This window comes from Phocoena phocoena, chromosome 8 (assembly GCF_963924675.1).
Source record: "Phocoena phocoena chromosome 8, mPhoPho1.1, whole genome shotgun sequence".
Lineage (NCBI taxonomy): Eukaryota > Metazoa > Chordata > Mammalia > Artiodactyla > Phocoenidae > Phocoena > Phocoena phocoena.
The window spans coordinates 44,463,564-44,486,655 of record NC_089226.1 but is presented as its reverse complement, the minus strand read 5'-3'; the positions used below and the strand labels follow the sequence as shown (position 1 = coordinate 44,486,655).

The window sequence follows — 23,092 nt, the reverse complement described above, 5'->3', positions numbered from 1 at the left end:
CTCCTTGCTCCTCTGGCTTGAGCTTGGCTTCATCCACAGAGTGCACAGACAGAAAGATCAGAAGGCAGAAGGCAAGTGGAGTCAGGGGTCAGGGTATTTAATCTCCCAATTCTTCTTTGCCACGTAGCCAGGGGTTGCCTGCATCATTCTACAAGGCCGCAGCTCCCGCCAGCTGGCTCAGTCAATACAGTGACTTTCTCTGTCTTCCAGAAACTGTTCCCTCCCTTTGCCCTTGATGCCCAGGGTACTGCATTACCCTACGTTCATTTCCTTTAACCCTGCTGCCAACATTGTAAATAGTTCCTTTATTAAACCCTCCTCAAAAAGTCAACTTGAGTCAACTTGAGTGTGTCAGCTGTTTCCTGCCAGGGCCCTGACAGACACCACATTCAATATTATTAACAATAGGCACTTAACAAACTGTTCTGTAATTGTCTCTTGATTTCTTTGAATCCCTTGCCAAACTGTGAACTACTTCGGAGCAGGGACTGTGGCTCATTTGTCACTGTTATCCTCCATTGTCACATACATTGCTTGGCAAAATATAAACACTTAATAAATGTTTGTTGGTTGATTAAATGAAAAAAGTAAGGAATGCATGTCATTCTGACCCCTTAAAAGTAGGCACTGCCCTTTATTCTTCTGAGTACAAAGCTTCACACTGTGTAATATAAATAAATGTTTGCTGCAATGAATGTGAGTTTGTCCAGAAATAAGAGCGTAAGATGATTAAAAGGAATGTTTCTGGGCAAATTAATCTTGGGAGCAGTCAAAGGGCTATCAGGTTAAGTGTCATATAAAATTAGTTTAAAAGGATAGTCAGGGGTTTCCCTGGTGGTACAATGGTTAAGAACCTGCTTGCCAATGCAGGGGACATGGGTTCGATCTCTGGTCCGGGAAGATCCCACATGCTGTGGAGCAACTAAGCCCGTACGTTGCAGCTACTGAGCTTGCGCTCTAGAGCCTGTGAGCCACTACTGAAGCCTGTGCGCCTAAAGCCCGTGCTCCTGCACACAGCAACGAAGACCCAACACAGCCAAACATAAAAACAAATAAATGAATAAATAAATTTATTTTAAAAAAAAGGATAGTCAGGACTCATTGAACTCTAAAGAGAGGGCACAAAATTTGAGATTAGGTGAATATGTACATAAACCCATACTTAGTTTAGTAATCTATGCAACTCTTTGGAGAAAAGTGAATTGAAAGGAAAGCATTCTATGGATCATTTAGGTAAACATTTTTTCAACCATTGTCTTGCATAGAACATTAGTCTGCTGTATCTATTTGGAAATATATCACTTGAAGCATAATCACTAGGTTACTTTTTCTCTTCATCATAAGAGATATGCTAATTATATTGATTTGGTGGGGTAAGACTAATGTTGGGAATTATATTCTTTATTTATCACAGGGATCATGGTATACCCAGGAGCCGCTCAGCAAAAGACAATGGGTTTAAAATGGCCAATCAGAAATTGTGGCTGTGATGAGGGCTCAGATTTTGGGTGAAATAGTTTAAGAGACAATGAGATTGAGTTTTTGTTATCTAAAGCTATACAAAAGCAACAGCATATTAACAACCTTTGGCACTATCACTTTCAATTGTGGAAGGTTAAAATCAGAGAGGTTAAGTGCTTTGCCCAAAGTCACACAGAACTTGGCAACACCATAATTAATTTGAACTAATCTGTGGCCCAGTGCTTTCCACTTTACCAGGATGAACCTTCTAAGCCAGTGTTGAGTGTGACGAGTACAATGACAAAGGTGAACCCGTTGTAAAAGGAGAGAATAGAGAAAAGTTCCCCAGCCTACCCTTGAAGGAGGCCTGTACGTCAGCAAAGGCTTCCTTAACAGCTGAGCTGAATCTTATAGTGTAACTAGATTATGGAAGTGAATTTAAAAAGGAAGCATTCTTAGTAGGGGAAAGAGCACATGTTAAGCTCAGAATCCTAAGGAAGCATGACATCTCAGTATAATGGCAAAAGTTCAGTATCTTAGAACATAAGGTTTTAATTGGAGGAAAGGAACAAGTGAGGTTACTGGGTAGAGAAGAAGGGGCCAATTTATAATAATGATATTTAATTATATCTAATAAAATAGCTCTTTTCTAGCTCTTTACACTGAAAAGACATAGAAGTAAGACCTATAGCAATGAACATAATCCATACCCAATTTGTGGTCTTTAATAATAACCATTTCAACATTTATTGAGTACTTAATAGGTGTCAGACCTTGTACTGAGTGTTTAACATGTATTATATCATTTAAAACTCAAGAGCCCTATGTGGTATGACTGAGTACACAGGAGCTGTGATAAGTGGAATTACTGAACAAGTTCTAAGTATATGCTTATTCTTTTCCCCCTTTTCTCTTACTGTGAGGCCTAAGAACTAATCATTCATAGACCTTAGATAAAAATTTAGAGTCTGACTCCAGGGCATCAAATCCAGGGGCAGTTGAGGCCTGTGACTTATACAAGTTTGCATCCCTCAGGTATTTAGTGCAAGGTCTTGTGCATGGTAGATGCTCAATATTTACTGAATAAATGTAATGAGTTTAAACTCAAACTGTAGAGAGTTAGTGGCTGCATTTTTCTGCCTTCAACTCCACAAGAGCACACACCTAAACACAACCATAATAAATCATTGCTCAACATATCATAATGTTGCTTGGCTAATGGTCACTAATCAGCTGACTACTGCATTAATTTTAACTCTAAAAGAAACACACCAAATACATAAAACTCCAGAAGTCTTCATGATAGTTAAAATATATACATAGGTTCTGTTTAGAGGTTGATGGGGCATCAAATCATCATTTTGAAAATTGATAAATAAAGGGTAAGAACTGAACATTTATCCCACCTTTCTTGTACAGAATGTATTTCAGAGTAGCCAAATAGTTGATGAGGAAAAGTTACTCTTTACGAAAGAATCGCAGTTGATAAATGCAAATGGAGTGATAGAATTACAAAATTCACTATTCTTGTAATCTTTCATTGAAATGCTGGATGTAAGAAACAATTGTTAGTGAATGATAAAACCATGAGGTAAAAGTTTGTTAGAGAACTATATAATAGACAAGATGGTCTGACATCACCTCAAGCCACTGATCAATTTAAAAACTAATAGTGCAGAAACCAGACAATATGTTCCTCTGATGTCGTGAATAAGTAGTACACAGAAACAACTATGAAGTCATTCTTAACAAAAACAAAATTGACCTGAATCTAATGATCTCCTAGATTTAATTCCCTAATTATAGAAGATATAAGATTATTATTGAATATTCATGAAGTGATAGGAAATATAGGATAAAGAAGCATGCTAAATTATGCCACAAGGATAAAATTAGTCAATCCTAAAATGTGGGGAATTCTGTAGGACACAATCTGGTTTGTTCCTTAAGTATATTACATCAAAAAAAAAAAAAAAAACCAAGAAGAGAAACATTGATTTTAAAAAAACAAACCTCAGAAATATATGAACCAAAAGCAATGTATAGACCTTGTTTGGATCTTGAAAAAAAACACTTTTAAGATAATTAAATTGAGCATAAACTTGAAATCAGATGATATAAAGGAATTATTTTTCTCTCTTTTTGTCTGAGGTGTTGTACTGCTACTGTGGTTGTATTTTTAAGTCCTTAATTGTTAACAATTTACACGAGATATTACAGACAAGATATGTTATCTGAGATTTGTTTTAAAACACTAAAGAATTTTTTGCTTTTTTTTATGGGTGGGACTGAAGAAACAGTGCCTAGAAAAAGATGATGGTTGAAGAAGCTTGCTGATGTGTACATGTTAATTCCTTATATTATTTTTCCTAGTTTGAGTATATTTAACTCTTTTTTTAAAACATCTTTATTGGAGTATAATTTCTTTACAATGGTGTGTTAGTTTCTGCTGTATAACAAAGTGAATCAGCTATACATATACATATATCCCCATATCTCTTCCCTCTTGCGTCTCCCTCCCACCCTCCCTATCCCACCCCTCTAGGTGGTCACAAAGCACCGAGCTGATCTCCCTGTGCTATGCAGCTGCTTCCCACTAGCTATCTATTTTACATTTTTGCATAGTTACATTTATTTAAAAGTGGTAGCTACTCAAACTGAGCTAATTATGTTACTTATACTCACTAAATGGTAGCTACTGTTAAAATTGAGAGAATGGGGGGCTAAAAAAGCTGGAGAAGAAGGTTCAAACCATCATCAAATAAAAAAGCAAAGGCAAATGATCAGAGTGAGGGAAAAGAACAAGGTTGACTAGATCAAAACCTGTGAGTAGGTGAATTATCAGTGCAAACAGCAGAAAAGAGAGGACAAGTGTTTGTGGCTAGACTATAACTTAAACTCTAGAATTCAATATGTCAAAAATTGAACCCATATTCAATTCCCACAAACATTTTACCCTCTATTGTTTCTTATTTTAGTTATTGGCACAAACCAGAAACCTAGAAGTCAACCCCAAATCTCTTTCTCTTCACCTCTCCCTCCTCTTGAATTCATCCCTTATCTATCTCTTAAATTCCTTCACTTATATTCATCACAGGGATCATCACTCTGGTCCAAGCCACATAATTGATTGCCTGGGTTACTCCAATAATCTCCTAGGAATTATTTCTACCTTTACGCCTGCTCCTACCCCATATCTGTTCTTATCTCAGCAGCTTGAGTGAAATGTTTTAAATGTGCACATGATTACATAAAGACTCTGCTTCAAACGCTTCAAGGACTATGATGTCATCCATATATACACTTCTATACTTATATCACGTGTCCATAGCTTTGGAGGTTATAGCCACTTTAACTCCTTAGGATCCTTGAACATGCCATGCTGCTTCCAAGTTGGAACCTCTGCATATTGTGTTCCTGAGCCCAGAATGCTCACATTCCTACTATTCTTTTCACCAAACAGACTTCTACTAAACTTTCAGCTGTCACTTGAAATATAACTTCTGTCAGAAAGCATTCCTCAACTATGCCTCATGAGATGAAATAGGTCCCTTTGCTATCTTTCCTAATAGGTTTAAAAAACATTTTTTATATCAAGTTAAGAAGTATATTTTCCACTTGCTAAAATTGGAAAACTTCAAATCAATATTTACAACATTTTTACGCTCATTCACAGATATATGCAGAGCCACAAAGAATTTGGAGTCACTCAACGTGCATGAGGTCTGCAAAATTATGCACTGCCTTCTCATTTCAGCTCTCATACTATAAACGAATGTTCTTCCCATGATCTGTTTAGTGTCATGTCTGTGCTTTTTGTTGGTAATTTTATGGCCCAAAATTGGCTCCAAGCATGGTGCTTATGTGCTGTCTAGTGTTTCTAAGCACAAGGAATGTGCCTTAAAGAAAATATATAGGTAAGCATTGTTCAGGCATGAGCCATAGTGCTGTTGGCCAGGAATTCAATATTAATGAATCAACGATATATAGTAAATTTAATCAAGTAAAAAGTTATTTAAAATATGCATAGTTATAAATATTATTAAAATTACTAAAATTAAGACGTTATTTTAATAGGCTATATGTTGCATGAGGGTAGAAACCTCTCTGTTGTGCTTACCATAGCATCCCTACCTCTCGTTGTATGCTTGATAATTGATGCTCCACAAATAACTGCAGAATATTTACAGAGGCCCTAATTCTGGTTAATAGAGTCTCACATTAGCTCAGGTGTCAGCTCGTAAAATAATCTCTCAGGATAGAACAGACACTTTCAAATTCTGAAAACTAGAGGCACCTAGTGAATGTACATCTAGAGTTCAGGGAGGAAGCAATCTAAATGCGGTTTGACATTTTAAAAGTTTGTGTTTTTTTTTAAAACTGAAATAGAGTTTATTTGTAACACTGTTAGTTTCAGGTGTACAGCAAAGAGATTCAGATATAGGTAGATAGATAGATAATTCTTCAGATTCTTTTCCCTTATAGGTTACTATAAAATATATAATTTTTCAGATCCTTTTCCCTTATAGGTTATTACAAATTATTGAATATAGTTTTCTGTGCTATACAGCAGGTCCTCGTTGTTTATCTATTTTAGATATAGTAGTATGTATATGTTAATCCCAAGCTCCTAATTTATCCCTCCACCCCCTTTCCCCTTTGATAACCATTAGTTTGTTTTCTATGTCTGTGGGTTTATTTCTGTTTTGTATATAAGTTCCTTTGTATCATTTAAAAAATTTTTAGATTCCACATATAATTGATACCATATATTTGTCTTTGTCCGACTTACTTCACTTAGTATGATAATCTCTAGGTCCCCATCCATGTTGCTGCAAAAGGCATTATTTCATTCTTTTTATGGCTGAGTAATACTCCAGTGTGTGTGTGTCTCTGTGTGTGTGTGTGTGTGTGTGTGTGTGTATACCACATCTTCTTTATCCATTCATCTGTTGATGGACATTTAAGTTGCTTCCATGTCTTGGCTATTGTAAATAGTGCAGCAATGAACACTGGGGTGCGTGTATGTTTTGAATTATGGTTTTCTCCAAATATATGCCCAGGAGTGGAATTGCTGGATCATATGGTAGCTCTATTTTCAGTTTTTTAAGCAACCTATATGCTGTTCTCCATAGTGGCTGTACCAATAGACATTTCTCTCAAGAAGTTTGTATTAACAATAAGACAGTTTTACAAATAGGCCAGAGGAGATAGTGTCCTATATTTGAGAGTAATAAGGAGGTCTGTCGATGTCAGGATATCAACTTTGTGAAGGAAACTAAGAGGACAAAGTACATTTTAGCCATTCCTCTAAGCATGCTCTGAAGATTATGAAAAAGAGACTTGGGAGAGTAGACACAGAAGCCTAGTGGTGTGATGGAAGCTTTCTAAGTTATTCACTGGGAAGCCTGATGGGAGGCAGATATAAAGCAAACTTCTTAATTAAACTGAACATGAGAAGTTAAATTCTGTCTGCAAGTAGATGCAACAGAATTATAAAAGGCCACATGTGGTTATAAGTAACACAGAACTAAGACTCCCCAGGGACAAGAAGCCTTGTGTTAATCTCTCTGTGGCTCTGAAAGAAGGAAGAAAAAAGATTAAGCCTCCTTGTGGAGATCATGTGATGACTTCCTGATCCCAGCCAGAGGCGGCATTTCCATGGAAACTTCTCTTCTTCTTCTCACACACACTGCTCCTTCTACTTAAAAGGGCTGCTTTGAGTCTCAAGAGAGTTGTAGGAAGGAGACTTGATGTTTCTTTTAAATAATGAGAAAAATTCCAGCAGAATGGGTAGAGAGCAGAAAGGCTGACATTCCAGCATCACATGTAGTGATGACCTTCCCTGGAACCCTACAGCTAAGACTGCAGACACTGCTGCTTTCCTCAGAGCTTTCACTTTCTCTCACTTGTTCCTCAAGTTCAGGGGACCACCACCTTTAAGTATGGAGCAGGATAAGGAAGGAAGTCTCACAGGGGCAACTTTGACTTGACTACTCTCATCCTGTAACTCTTCAACTCACCTTAGTACAAACCACTTGATTTTTAAGCCCCTCCATGGATTGGGCCCAGGTTTAATTCCCTATCGCATGGGGGCATATCTGAAGCTAATTCTCCAACTCAGCAGATGAAGTACAGCTCTCACCTCTCTACAGTTTCTCCTGCCTGAAGTATTGTCTCCATTCTCATTTGTCTTTCCAACTTATGTCTATCCTTCAAAGTTTGGCTCAAGGGGTACTCCCATAATAAAATTTGCATACCATTATCCAAAACTGTGCAATCCTTTCCAGTATCCTCAGTTCACAAATATGTCCCTCCATTAAAAGTCTGATGTTCTTATTTTCTATACTACTCATTTGAAAACTAGTGTAGTGGTAAAATAATATTTTTATCCATGCATTTCAATTTATCTAGCTCACTATACACACAGAAAAAAATCTTGAAAAAATTTGCATGATCAATAAATATTTGTTGAATAAATATATCAGTCCTTATTCACTCTCTCACTACATTGAGAACTCCTTTGCAAGACCATATTGCAAACAAAATTTCAAATGAATTCCTGATGTCCAGAACTTATGGGCTAAACAAGATCGTTAAAGCATTAAAATAAGAAAAATACAAACTATTATATATAAAACAAATAAACCAGAAAGATACATTGTACAGCACAGGTAATATAGCCAATATTTTATAATAAATTTACGTGGAGTATAATCTATAAAAATATTGAATCACTATGTTGTACACCTGAAACTAATATAATATTGACAATCAACTATACTTCAATTAAAAAAAAAAAGAGTTTCCTTTGGAATATTCACTAGTAAAAGTTTCCAAAATAAAGCAGACCACCCAGCTATCAAAGTGACCTCTCATTAATGATAGTCAGAAAATGAGCGATTAGACAGCAAGCAAGCAGATAGCATCAAGATAATGAGGAAGTGTATCAGAAAAAAATTTTTCTTCTGATACTTTGTATAAAATAAATAACCTTCAGGACTTCCCTGGCAGTGGTTGAGTCCGCCTGCCGATGCAGGGGACACGGGTTCGTGCCCCGGTCCGGGTGGATCCCACGTGCCGCGGAGCGGCTGGGCCTGTGAGCCATGGCCGCTGAGCCTGCGCGTCCGGAGCCTGTGCTCAGCAACGGGAGAGGCCACAACAATGAGAGGCCAGCATACCGCAAAAAAAAAAAAAAATAAAATAAATAAATAACCTTCAGATATAAGAAATCGTCTCTAGGCTCTGAAAAGTGTCTCTTTCTGCAAAGACGAATTCTACTAATGCTGTGGCCTATTTATGGTCTTTGAGAAACCATCTTGCACCCAAAATCTCTAACACTGCCTGCCTTTTCTTAATAAAAGAAGCTCTATTCCTGACATGGCTTCTCATTTGCAAATTTAAATCATCACTAATTTTATAGTCAATTAACTGGGTTTATTTAGATCAGGTGGTATTATTATTATTATCATTCTAACCATAAGAATTAAACTATTAATGGTGAATAGTGTTTCTCACTTTAACGTAGGCCTATCCCACTGGTGGGATACATGCCAACTCCAAGGAAAGGTTAGTCATGTGGTTTTTCAGAAGATGAAAGCTTAAGATAAAGACTGAGAGGGTTTGATGCTGGAGGTGGGAGTGGTATTATATAGGTCTTGGCCAAAACATGTGATAGTCACTGAAGGGTTAGCTGGAAAGAGAAGTGTGTGGCTCAGTTAACCAGCTCAGGCAGACCTTATGAGAACTAGAGGAAGAATGCTCCTGGCTGCTTTGTACTGCCTGCTGTGGACTTTCCAGACCTCTGCTGGCCATTTCCCTCGAGCCTGTGCCTCCTCTAAGAACCTGATGGAGAAGGAATGCTGCCCACCATGGGAGGGTGACGGGAGTCCCTGTGGACAGCTTTCAGGCCGGGGTTCCTGCCAAGACATCATTCTGTCCAAGGCACCACTTGGACCTCAGTTCCCCTTCGCAGGGGTGGACGACCGGGAGTCTTGGCCCTCCGTCTTTTATAATCGGACCTGCCAGTGCTTTGGCAACTTCATGGGATTCAATTGTGGAAATTGTAAGTTTGGCTTTTGGGGACCCACCTGCACAGAGAGGCGACTTTTGGTGAGAAGAAACATCTTTGATTTGAGTGTCCCAGAGAAGAACAAATTTCTTGCCTACCTCACTTTAGCGAAACATACTACCAGCGCGGACTATGTCATCCCCACAGGCACCTATGGCCAAATGAATAATGGATCAATGCCTCTGTTTAATGACATCAACGTTTATGACCTCTTTGTCTGGATGCATTATTATGTGTCAAGGGACGCACTACTTGGGGGCTCTGAAATCTGGAGAGACATTGATTTTGCTCATGAAGCACCAGGTTTCCTGCCTTGGCATAGACTCTTCTTGCTGCTGTGGGAAAAAGAAATCCAGAAGCTGACAGGGGATGAGAACTTCACTCTCCCATACTGGGATTGGCGAGATGCAGAAAACTGTGACATTTGCACAGATGAGTACATGGGAGGGCGCAACCCTGCAAACCCTAATCTACTCAGCCCAGCATCCTTCTTCTCCTCTTGGCAGGTAAGATGTGCCGGACATACAATATCAGAGCATAAAACTGCAGTAGCAACCACTTCTTCTGGAAGGTCTTCATAAACACCTTTCCCATCTCTCTGTCTCCTGCCAAGCCTAGAAAACTTTCCCTGTCAAGAGCTCTCAACATACCTTGTATTTTCCCTTTATAGCACACTTCACAATTGTAGTTCCAAAGAGATTTTTGTGGTTATTTGTCTAATATCCTCTACTTGGTTCCTAAAATCTAATGAATAAAAAGTACTTGGTTCACCACTGTATCTCCTAGCACCTGGGATGGTGCCTGGCAAATGGTAAGAGCTCATGAAGTTATCTGTTGAACCAATTGATGAACGAATACTTAGATGATTAGGTAAATAAATGATTTAGGTCAATGTTTCTGAAATTTTCTTCACAATAAAATGTATACATTGCACAAATTAAAAATACAAATTCCTATCTTTATCCCAGGAATCCCATTGATAAGAATCTTCAAAGGAGGTTCCTGGGAAGACCTCATTTCCTAAATGTCTATGGTGATTATCACCATCAGCAAAATTTGGGGAATATTACTTAGATTAAATTTTCTTTAAAAAAAATATATGAAGACCTTGAGGCTCAAACAGGTAAATAATGAAAATAGCTAATATTCATCGATCAATTACCATGTATGAGCCCCTGTTGTGTTTATGTGCCTTAATTCATTTAATATCCTTACTAATCATTCCCCATCTCAAAGACTTAAAAGAAAACCAACCTGAGGTATAAAGATATTAGGTAACTTGTACAAGATCGCAGAACTAGTAAGTAGCAGAGACAAGATTTGTTCTCAGATAGCCTGGCTGCGTGACAACCCTATAATATTGGGTTGGTCAAAAAGTTCGTTCGGGTTTTTCTGTAACATCTTATGGAACAACCTAAACAAACTTTTTGGCCAACCCAGTATTTCCAAGGACATGTCTGCTATGATGTTGAAAGGATCTGGCCATCCTACCTCACTTTTCAATAAGATGCAGAAGAAATTATAATTTCTTCCAAAATATGTGCAAACTTTTGAGGCACAAGATAATTGTTATTGTTATTTTGAAGTTTAATTTCTGTTTCTCCTATTCTGATTTTTTTCCACTCTGGATTAGGAGCAAAAGGTAGCCAAAGAAATATGCTTTTAATTATTTATCATTTTAAAACCATAGGTGGAAGGAATGTTTTTCTGCCTGTATTCCAAACATTTCTAATACAGCACTTTTGACTAGCAGTGCCTTATGGAACTAAACCCCAATATTTAAATGAGATGGGAAGAATCTTGCATTCTTACCCGGCGCTCTGCAATTTTGAAATGTGGATGGCTTCCCACCCGCCCCCCTGCACTAAGTTCACACAACTTCCAAATGGAGCCTATTGAAGTTCATTGAAAATGACCACTGTAATGTCTTGTGTCACTAATGTCAGCTATTTATCAAGAGAAAGGAGTGTATTTGTGCAGGAGAGGCTGGAAAAATTGTGCTTCAAAAAAAAATCTATTTCAATAAGCCTTCAGACCTCCTACCTTAATCTCATCTAACTCTCACATCCTCCGTTACTGCTTAAAATGCGGTTAAGCTTGGATGCGGGATTTTCAGTCAGTTATAGTGCTTTCCTTAACTGCTTTTCTTGACCCAGAAAAACTGGAGGATTATCTAAATTACCAAAAATTTACAACATCCACACTAAAGCTTAATAGGCAAATACTAATTGATATTAATTACATTAGATGTAGGTTTCTTGGAAGTACCTAAATTATGTTTCTAATTTTTTCTATTCATTTATTGATTATTGAGTGGAAATTGTTCCTGTCTTTTTCTCCTTTACAATTGTGTCCAGTTTTACTTCTAAATAAAACTTTTTGGGTCTAGTAGGTAAACACTAAGTTGAAATTGTTACAACATTAGATTCGATATTGTTCTATGATTAAACTACAGTGTAGTAACTGGTGTTAAAAATAAGATTAGGAAATACAGAGGACAAAGATCATTGAAGAAAAATGAGCAAATGACGATTTAAATAAGGAAGGTGAAATGAGTGAACATTTAGGTTCACCTACCGTGAGTGGTGTCATTGTGTGAGGTGACAGTCAAACCCAATTCTAGTTGGCTGTTTCCATTCCTTTGCAGAGCTTCTCTGGTTATAGTCCTTTAAAAATGAAGATCAGTTATTTATATTGACTTAATTCAGCCGTTCTCAGGATCTTCTAAATCACTTAGGAGCTTAAAAAATTGCATGTGCTCCACCCATCTACCTTCTGCCAGAAAATCATAGTCAGGGGGTCCACTGTGAAGTCCAAGCATCTGTATTTTTAAAAACTTCTGTAATTCTAATGCACAGCCAGCACTAAGAATCACTGATTTAATTAACATGGAAATTGTTTTGGTACCTCTTTCACTTTACAAACTCAGGTTCTATAATAAACACACCACTAGTTTAAATGCTTTTGCCTGAATTGAACACTCAAATCAAGAACTAGACTGTTTTATGTGAGATGATGAGACCAAATATCTTCCAGACTTGGTGAGTTCATTAATATCTTCTTAATTAGTTAGACTCAGCCCCTTTGGTACAAAGCCTCCTGCTTTTTCTTGGTTTCAGATATCTTTTACTTGACACACAAAAAAATAGAGTTTTTAGATTTATTAACTCATAGGATTTATTAACTCTGAGCTAAGAGACCTTCAGTGGTGTGTAGTGTACTGCCTATATTTTGTAAAAGAAGATAGTGAGACCCCGAAAGCTAGGATAATTTGTCTAAGGTCACACAGCTGAGGACTAAAACCCAGGGCCTTTGACTCCAATGCTATTTCAAGTTAACCATGTTGTTTCCTATTTTTAAGGAGCCATTTAGGCTTGGAATGGATAAAACAAGCCACTAATTTATGGATGTAAATTCTGACTTGTAGTCACTTTAACTTCCTTAAAATTCAGTTGCACAGACAACTGGGGCAGATATTCTGATGTAGTCCTTTTCATTCATGTTAGAGTGAAATTATTCCATTAGACATTTATTTATCCACATCCCTTACTCAGGAAGAATTGACCTTCACCCTTTTGCACTATCATTATACTTTGTACAGATTTGTATCATAGTACCTATAATTCTTCAATACATGTAATTGTTTTCAAACCTATCTTTGTCTAACAGACTGCCATCTGCTCCAATGTAGAAACCATTTCTAATTGATCTTTATGTCCACAGAGTCAGGAACATAATATATACATGGAATGGGCTTTGTCAATATATGTTGAATTGAACAAAATTGAAAATCATAGAATTGTTAGCTTCAGTACTAACACACATAAAAAATTAAACTCTGCATAGACATAGCTAGATTTCTAGAACATTAAGCCATAATTTATAGCACTGGATCCCCAAGGCCAAGGACACAATTATACCAAAATAAGCAGTAACTTATTGTCTGGAATAAAACATTTTGTGTAGCTCTCTCTAGGCTTATGTGTGTGTGTGTATGTGTGTGTGTGCATGCAAAAAATGGAAGCACACATAGAGAAGATCAGGCAAGTTACAACCTGAGTGTTACTTAATTGAGATTAATAATATTTACTGGTAAGGTTTTTTATTCAATAAAATAATATATTAAAAATTATGTACTTAATGTTAGTCTTCATAGAAAGCCTATATTCAGAATTCACATGCTTTTTTTGTATATTTGTTCCTTTATTTTTTGGTTTGTTTAATGCCAAGAGCTTTTAAACTAGAAGCATGTTTGTCGTCAATTAAAGCAGTCCATTATTTTTGGAGGTGGGGGGTGAATATTAAAGTACAAATACCTATGCTCAACACAGTTAGATCCAATGTTATGCAAGCAGCAGATAAGCTAGCCGTAAGAAGGAAAGGGTAGCTGTCATGATGGATCAAAATAAAGAGAAAAATTTTTCCAAGATGATGGGCATGAGTGAAGTGTGACCAGGGAATTCACTCATCAGGTGAAAAGCATATCACATGGAAGCAAACAGTAGGAAGAAAAAAAAAGTTACTTTTCAGCAGCGAGTCATGGGTTTAGGTAACCATGGCAACAGCTCAGTGAATTAACAGCTTCTCTTTTTCTTTATGAAAAAGATTCTGTGGAATGTCATAGGGTTTACATTTTTATTTAGATAAACCTCTAATGTCATGATAGAATTTTTGCTCCTAAAGCTTTTAATAACTGGTTGTTTGTCGCTATTTTTTATGTTTAAGAGAACACTAAGTTCACTTTCTCCATGAATACATCTGTTTCTTCTTTCTATATCTCCCTTTTTTCATTTGACTTGAGACAGCTTGATCTGTTTCCCCCAAATCATATAAGTCACCTGTGTTGAAACAGAAAAAGAACAAATTCATCATCAGAAGACTTCTGCCACTTACCAGATTCTACCTCTGCTAGTTACCAGATGTTATTGGACAAGTTATTTGGAATCTTTGACCTTTGGTTTTTTTTCTCAACAGAAAAAAATGGGGTGCAATTATCATATATGTGTGTTTTCTGTGTTGATGAAAATACTAAATGGAAAATAGAATAATGCAGTGGAAAGGGTATAGTCTTTTGAGTCATAAAAACATGACTTTTGTAACTTACTTAGCTACAAAATCCTGGACAAGTTACTTAATTATTCTGAGACCGTTTTTTCTTTAAAATTAGAATAACATATCTTAAAGCATTATAGTAAATGGATTCAATGAAATCTGTGAATGTAAAATGACTAGTTTAGTATCTGACATATTCTTTGAGTTCCATATACCGAAATTATCATAATATATCTTTATATGATATATTGATGATAGTTATTATAATAATGACTATTCATCCAGTGTTACAGAGTCAGGGTTAACAATTTGGTGGCCTGCCCAACGGTCTTGTATTCAATAATAATATAATACCTGCCATTATTAAACACTCTGTACTTGGCACTATATACTAAATGCTTTACTTAGGTAAAATTATTTGATCCTTCGTAAAAAGTTGTTATAGTCCCCATTTACAGATGAAAAACCTTGATATTCAGAGAGTTTAAGTAATTTGCTCAATTTGGAAAGCATGTCTGACTGCAATCTGCATGATGGTAACCATAGTGATAACACTTTCTTCTACCCTGCCTCTCCTTCTGTATCAAATATAAAAACAATAATTTGAGATTAAGTTTTTCAAATTATTTCTGGAAATGGGGTAGATTTCTTCCTTGTTACTAATACATTGTCATCTGAACATTTAGCCACTTGGCTGTTGGCATTTCAGCAAAAATAGTTTCATTCAAACCTCTCTAATTTAACCGAGTCTGCTGTAAGAGTCTTTTAGGCAGTAGGATCTTTTGAAAATATCCTGATATGGTTTATTATTCAAACAGGAATGAAAATGATTTCATCTATATACCCGCTGTGATGTCTAGTTAATCGACATTTTAAAGGAATCCAATATATTACACTCAATGCAAAAGTTAAGTTAGCTTTATTCAACCATCCCTAAGCCATTTACAGGCAGTCATAAATCTACTGGATATAGCTTTGGAATCAGGAGGACTGTGGATTAATGTTCTAGTCCTGGCTCTGAACATCATATGACCTTAGACAAGTCACCTAACAATTCAAGTTCTCAATTATGCATGGATAAAAGGATTGAGGAATGTCATGAAGTATGAAGAAAACTAGAGACTGACATCTGTTGAGCCAGAAACTGCATTTTATTATTCTATTAATATAATAAATATAATAAGTTATACATTAATATGTAATATTTATTATTTCATATTACAGTTGAAGAAATTGAGACTCAGCAAGCCTAAATAACATACTCATTTCCCCATTGCTAGTAAGTAGCTGAGCCAGAGTTGAAGCCCACACCTACATGAATTTGGAAACTAATTCTTTTCCAACACACAACACTTCAATTCATAAATGATATCTTAATGACCAGAAATTAAAAGCTTCTCTAAGTGTCTGTTGTATAACACAGTAGCAGCCATTCCCGGGGGGGCAAGGCTCATTCAGTTCCATCTGATGGTGAGTTAATTTGCTTTTACAGTCTTATAGATTGCCAACTCACTGGAGCCAGAGACTGATAGGATTGTTTTGATTATTCCTAACTGTGGTGCAAGCAGCTGACGAAGAAGACTTCACTTTTAAAATATTGTTCCATGTGCCTTGCCTGTTGCCCATAAAATTATTAATCATAATACACGGTTTTAGATCCTACTAGCCTTTTATACTCTTCCACACTCAGTTTCCTCATCATTAAAATAGGGATAAAATCATATAAACCTACAAGGTCATTTGTGAATTTAAAAAAATGTACACAGAGATGCCTTCCCTATTGAGAGTGGGGCCTCAGTATATATTTAATACAAACGATATATTGTTGGAAATATCTTCTAGGGCAAATGTTGGTATCAGTAACAGGACTAGCTAAAAACAATGTGCAACACATGTTGAAGATTCACTGGTTCATCCATTGACTTATTTTCCCATCAAATTGTTATAGAGCCTCTATTATAGATTCTGGGAATAAACAGTAACAAAAAAAAGAAAGTTATCCTCATGGAGATTACTTTTTTTTTTTTTTAAGGAAGTGATACTGTTTATCAAGGGAGATTAAAGTGAGTCAAGTTTGAGTTTGACAAACAACCACGTTATCTACTCAGTGGGCACAGGCCTCCTACAGACTAAGTGCCCAATGTGAACAGTCTCACTGATGGCAGTGTGGACTCTCCTGCGTTTTATGCTTTTGTTTAAGGCTGATATCTTGCTACCTGCTTAATTGACATCATGCAACCTAAGGCATCAATGATTTTAAGATGAAGAATTAACTTATAAACCACTAAGAAAAACTCTGCCAGTTAAATTATGATGTTTTTTTAAATCACTTAGCATATTTATATTTATTGAAAGAGTTCCTTTTGACTTATTTAGTCACATAATTTTATCAAAGTTCAGTCTTCTGCCTACATATAAGTGAAGCTGTAAGCAAAATAATTTGGTGAAGGATTTCTAAAATGTCTTCATATTTTAGAGTTGGACCCTTTTGATTTACTTTTTAAGTCAGAGTTGACACTGTCTGTTTTTTTCAAAATATTGGTTTGGCCTTGAAGATTAGGTAGAATATCAGATAAATGGCAAGGAGTGAACACGCTCAGGCAAGAACAAAGATGTGGAAAGGAGAAGCATGAGTGATGCCCAGAGAAGAGTAGCCAGTCTGACTTCAGCAGTTGGATCACAGAATTTGTAAACAAATAAAGATTCAAGATGTATTCTGGAGGCAGAATTGACAAGATTGGCTGATGGTTTTAATCTGAAGGATAAAGGGGAACAAAATACAAATGATAACAGTCTCTGGCTTAAAAATGAAGATTCATGGGCTTCTGGTTTAAGCTGAAGGATAGTTGATGTGGTAGGAAATAGAGGGAGAGGAACAATATTTTTTTAATCTTTTTATTTTAAGTTTTTTTAATTTAAAAAATTCTTTTTTAATTTAATTTTTTAAAGTATAGTTGATTTACAAGGTTGTGTTAGTTTCACGTGTACAGCAAAGTGATTCAGTTTTACATACCTATATATCTTTTTTTATTCAGATTCTTTTCCCTTGTAGGCTATTACAAAGGAACAAATTTTTGATTTTTAAGTGTTCCATTTAAGATGCCTGTGAGATAACATTGAAATATGAAGTTGGAGATGGGTATACAGGGTTAGAGTTCAGAGGAGTTTTTTGAACTTCAGATAGGAATTAGGAAGTTCTTATCATATAGTGGCCTGTAAGCCATGAAACTGGTCATCAGAGACAAAGAAGAAGATACAGAGAGAAATAAAAGAAGAGTGTACAGACCTAAACTCTGGGCCATGGCTAGCTTCAAGGGCATATGAAAGTCACACAATGGATATTTAAGAGATGACTGTCAAATTAATTTTCCCACCAAATAAATATTTGACAACAATTATATGAAGTAGTTATTTTTTTTATTTTTTTTATTTTTTTGCGGTACGCGGGCCTCTCACTGTTGTGTCCTCTCCCGTTGCGGAGCACAGGCTCCGGACGCGCAGGCTCAGCGGCCATGGCTCACGGGCCCAGCCGCTCCGCGGCATGTGGGATCTTCCCAGACCGGGGCACGAACACGTGTCCCCTGCATCAGCAGGCGGACTCTCCACCACTGCGCCACCAGGGAAGCCCAATTTCGTTTCTTTTTATGGCTGAGTAATATTACATTGTATATACGTTCCACATCTTCTTTATCCATTCATCCGATGATGGACGCTTAGGTTGTTTCCATTTCCTGGCTATTGTAAATAGAGCTGCAATGAACATTTTGGTACATGACTCTTTTTGAATTATGTTTTTCGCAGGGTTTATGCCCAGTAATGGGATTGCTGCATCATACGTTAGTTCTATTCGTAGTTTTTTAAGGAACCTGCATACTGATCTCCATAGTGGCTGTACCAATTCTCATTCCCACCAGCAGTGCAAGAGTGTTCCCTTTTCTCCACACCCTCTCCAGCATTTATGGTTTCTAGATTTTTTGATGATGGCCATTCTGACTGGTGTGAGATGATATCGCATTGTAGTTTTGATTTGCATTTCTCTAATGATTAATGATGTTGAGCATTCTTTCATGTGTTTGTTGGCAGTCTGTATATTTCTTTGGAGAAATGTCTATTTAGGTCTTCTGCCCACTTTTGCATTGGATTGTTTGTTTTTTTGTTGCTGAGCAGCATGAGCTGCTTGTAAATTTTGGAGATTAATCCTTTGTCAGTTGCTTCATTTGCAAATATTTTCTCCCATTCTGAGGGTTGTCTTTTAGTCTTGTTTACGGTTTCCTTTGCTGTGCAAAAGGTTTGAAGTTTCATTAGGTCCCATTTGTTTATTTTTGTTTTTATTTCCATTTCTCTAGGAGGTGAGTCAAAAAGGATCTTGCTGTGATTTATGTCATAGAGTGTTCTGCCTGTTTTCCTCTAAGAGTTTGATAGTTTCTGGCCTTACATTTAGGTCTTTAATCCATTTTGAGCTTATTTTTGTGTATGGTGTTAGGGAGTGTTCTGATCTCATACTTTTACATGTAGCTGTCCAGTTTTCCCAGCACCACTTATTGAAGAGGGTGTCCTTTCTCCACTGTACATTCCTGCCTCCTTTATCAAAGATAAGGTGACCATATGTGCGTGAGTTTATCTCTGGGCTTTCTCTCCTGTTCCATTGATCTATCTTTCTGTTTTTGTGCCAGTACCATACTGTCTTGATTACTGTAGCTTTGTAGTATAGTCTGAAGTCAGGGAGCCTGATTCCTCCAGCTCCACTTTTCGTTCTCAAGATCGCTTTGGCTATTCAGGGTTTTTTGTGTTTCCATACAAATTGTGAAATTTTTTGTTCTAGTTCTGTGAAAAATGCCATTGGTAGTTTCATAGGGATTGCATTGAATCTGTAGATTGCTTTGGGTAGTAGAATCATTTTCACAATGTTGACTCTTCCTATCCAAGAACATGGTATATCTCTCCATCTATTTGTATCATCTTTAATTTCTTTCATCAGTGTCTTATAATTTTCTGCATACAGGTCTTTCGTATCCTTAGGTAGGTTTATTCCTAGGTATTTTATTCTTTTTGTTGCAGTGGTAAATGAGAGTGTTTTCTTGATTTCACTTTCAGATTTTTCATCATTAGTGTATAGGAATGCCAGAGGTTTCTGTGCATTAATTTTGTATCCTGCTACTTTACCAAATTCATTCATAAGCTCTAGTAGTTTGCTCGTAGGATCTTTAGGATTCTCTATGTATAGTATCATGTAATCTGCAAACAGTGACAGCTTTACTTCTTCTTTTCCGATTTGGATTCCTTTTATTTCCTTTTCGTCTCTGATTGCTGTGGCTAAAACTTCCAAAAGTATGTTGAATAAGAGTGCTGAGAGTGGGCAACCTTGTCTTGTTCCTGATCTTAGTGGAAATGCTTTCAGTTTTTCACCATTGAGGACGATGTTGGCTGTGAGTTTGTCATATATGGCCTTTATTATGTTGAGGGAAGTTCCCTCTATGCCTGCTTTCTGCAGGGTTTTTATCATAAATGGGTGTTGAATTTTGTCGAAAGATTTCTCCGCATCTATCGAGATGACCATATGGTTTTTCTCCTTCAATTTGTTAATATGGTGTATCACATTGATTGATTTGCATATATTGAAGAATCCTTGCATTCCTGGAATAAACCCCATTTGATCATCGTGCATGATCCTCTTAATGTGCTGCTGGATTCTGCTTGCTAGTATTTTGTTGAGGATGTTTTCATCTATGTTCATCTATGTTCATCTATGTTCATCTATGTTCATCTATGTTCATATAGTTTTCTTTCTTTGTGACATCCTTGTGTGGTTTTGTTATCAGAGTGATGGTGGTCTAGTAGAATGAGTTTGGGAGTGTTCCTCCCTCTGCTATATTTTGGAAGAGTTCGAGAAGGATAGGTGTTAGCTCTTCTCTAAATGTTTGATAGAATTTGCCTGTGAAGCCATCTGGTCCTGGGCTTTTGTTTGTTGGAAGATTTTTAATCACAGTTTCAATTTCAGTGCTTGTGATTGGTGTGTTCATATTTTCTATATCTTCCTGATTCAGTCTTGGCAGGTTTGCATTTCTATGAATTTGTCCATTTCTTCCCAGTTGTCCATTTTATTGGCATAGAATTCTTGTAGTAATCTCTCATGATCTTTTTTATTTCTGCAGTGTCAGTTGTTACTGCTCATTTTTCATTTCTAATTCTATTGATTTGAGTCTTCTCCCTTTTTTTCTTGATGAGTCGGGCTAATGGTTTATCAATTATTTTCATCTTCTCAAAGAACCAGCTTTTACTTTTATTGATCTTTGCTATCGTTTCCTTCACTTTTTTCATTTATTTCTGATCTGATTTTTATGATTTATTTCCTTGTGCTAACTTTGCTGTTTTTTTGTACTTCTTTCTCTAATTGCTTTAGGTGCAAGGTTAGGTTGTTTATTCGAGATGTTTCCTGTTTCTTAAGGTAGGATTGTATTGCTATAAACTTCCCTCTTAGAACTGCTCTTGTTGCATACCATAGGTTTTGGGTCGTCGTGTCTCCATTGTCATTTGTTTCTAGGTAGTTTTTGATTTCGTATTTGATTTCTTCAGTGATCACTTCGTTATTAAGTCATGTATTGTTTAGCCTCCATGTGTTTGTATTTGTTACAGATCTTTTCCTGTAATTGATATCTTGTCTCATAGCATTATGGTTGGAAAAGATACTTGATACAATTTCAATTTTCTTAAGTTTACCAAGGCTTGATTTGTGACCCAAGATATGATCTATCCTGGAGAATGTTCCATGAGCACCTGAGAAAAATGTGTATTCCGTTGTTTTTGGATGGAATGTCCTATAAATATCAATTAAGTCCATCTTGTTTAATGTATCATTTAAAGCTTGTGTTTCCTTATTTATTTTCATTTTGGATGATCTGTCCATTGGTGAAAGTGGGGTGTTAAAGTCCCCTACTATGAATGTGTTACTGTCGATTTCCCCTTTTATGGCTGTTAGTATTTGCCTTATGTATTGAGGTGCTCCTATGTTGGGTGCATAAATATTTACAATTGTTATATCTTCTTCTAGGATCGATCCCTTGATAATTATGGAGTGTCTTTCTTTGTCTCTTCTAATAGTCTTTATTTTAAAGTCTATTTTGCCTGATATGAGAATTGCTACTCCAGCTTTCTTTTGGTTTCCATTTGCATGGAGTATCTTTTTCCATCCCCTCCCTTTCAGTCTGTATGCTTCTCTAGGTCTCAAGTGGGTCTCTTGTCAACAGCATATATATGGGTCTTGTTTTTGTATCCATTCAGCCAGTCTGTGTCTTTTGGTGGGAGCATTTAATCCATTTACATTTAAGGTAATTATTGATATGTATGTTCCTATTCCCATTTTCTTAATTGTTTTGGGTTTGTTATTGTAGGTCTTTTCCTTCTCTTGTGTTTCTTGCCTAGAGAAGGTCCTTTAGCATTTGTTGTAAAGCTCGTTTGGTGGTGCTGAACTCTCTCAGCTTTTGCTTGTCTGTAAAGGTTTTAATTTCTCCATCAAATCTGAATGATATCCTTGCTGGGTAGAGTAATCTTGGTTGTATGTTCTTCTCCTTCATCACTTTAAATATGTCCTGCCAGTCTCTTCTGGCTTGCAGAGTTTCTGCTGAAAGATCAGCTGTTAACCTTATGGGGATTCCCTTGTGTGTTATTTGTTATTTTTCCCTTGCTGCTTTTAATATGTTTTCTTTGTATTTAATTTTTGACAGTTTGATTAATATGTGTCTTGGCATGTTTCTCCTTGGATTTACCCTGTATGGGACTCTCTGTGCTTCCTGGACTTGATTAACTATTTCCTTTCCCATATTAGGGAAGTTTTCAACTATAATCTCTTCAAATCTTTTCTCAGTCCCTTTTTTTTCTCTTCTTATTCTGGAACCCCTATGATTCGAATGTTGGTGCATTTAGTGTTGTCCCAGAGGTCTCTGAGACTGTCCTCAGTTCTTTTCGCTCTTGTTTCTTTATTCTGCTCTGCAGTAGTTATTTCCACTATTTTATCTTCCAGGTCACTTAACCGTTCTTCTGCCTCAGTTATTCTGCTGTTGATCCCATCTAGAGTATTTTTAATTTCATTTACTGTGTTGTCCATCGTTGCTTGTTTCATCTTTAGTTCTTCAAGGTCCTTGTTAAATGTTTCTTGCATTTTCCCCATTCTATTTTTAAGATTTTGGATCATCTTTACTATCATTATTCTGAAGTCTTTTTCAGGTAGACTGCCTATTTCTTCTTCATTTGTTAGGTCTGGTGGGTCTTTATCTTGCTCCTTCAACTGCTCTGTGTTTTTCTGTCTTCTCATTTTGCTTATCTTACTGTGTTTGGTGTCTCCTTTTTGCAGGCTGCACGTTCGTAGTTCCTGTTGTTTTTGGTGTCTGTCCCCAGTGGCTAAAGTTGGTTCAGTGGGTTTTGTAGGCTTCTTGGTGGAGGGGACTAGTGCCTGTGTTCTAGTGGGTGAGGCTGGATCATGTCTTTCTGGGGGACAGGTCCATGTCTGGTGGT

The 23,092-nt window shown here is 36.6% G+C and overlaps 1 protein-coding gene across 1 annotated transcript in view; it reads left to right on the top strand.

Moving 5' to 3' along the window:
• The first annotated feature begins 9,103 nt into the window (after window positions 1–9,103).
• TYR (tyrosinase) overlaps window positions 9,104–23,092 on the top strand; it is a 109,030-nt gene continuing 95,041 nt past the window's right edge. Inside the window, exon 1 of the mRNA XM_065882798.1 lies at window positions 9,104–10,038. Within this exon, the coding sequence (XP_065738870.1) occupies window positions 9,202–10,038 (837 nt within the window). The 5' untranslated portion in view covers window positions 9,104–9,201. The remainder of the gene's footprint in view (window positions 10,039–23,092) is intronic.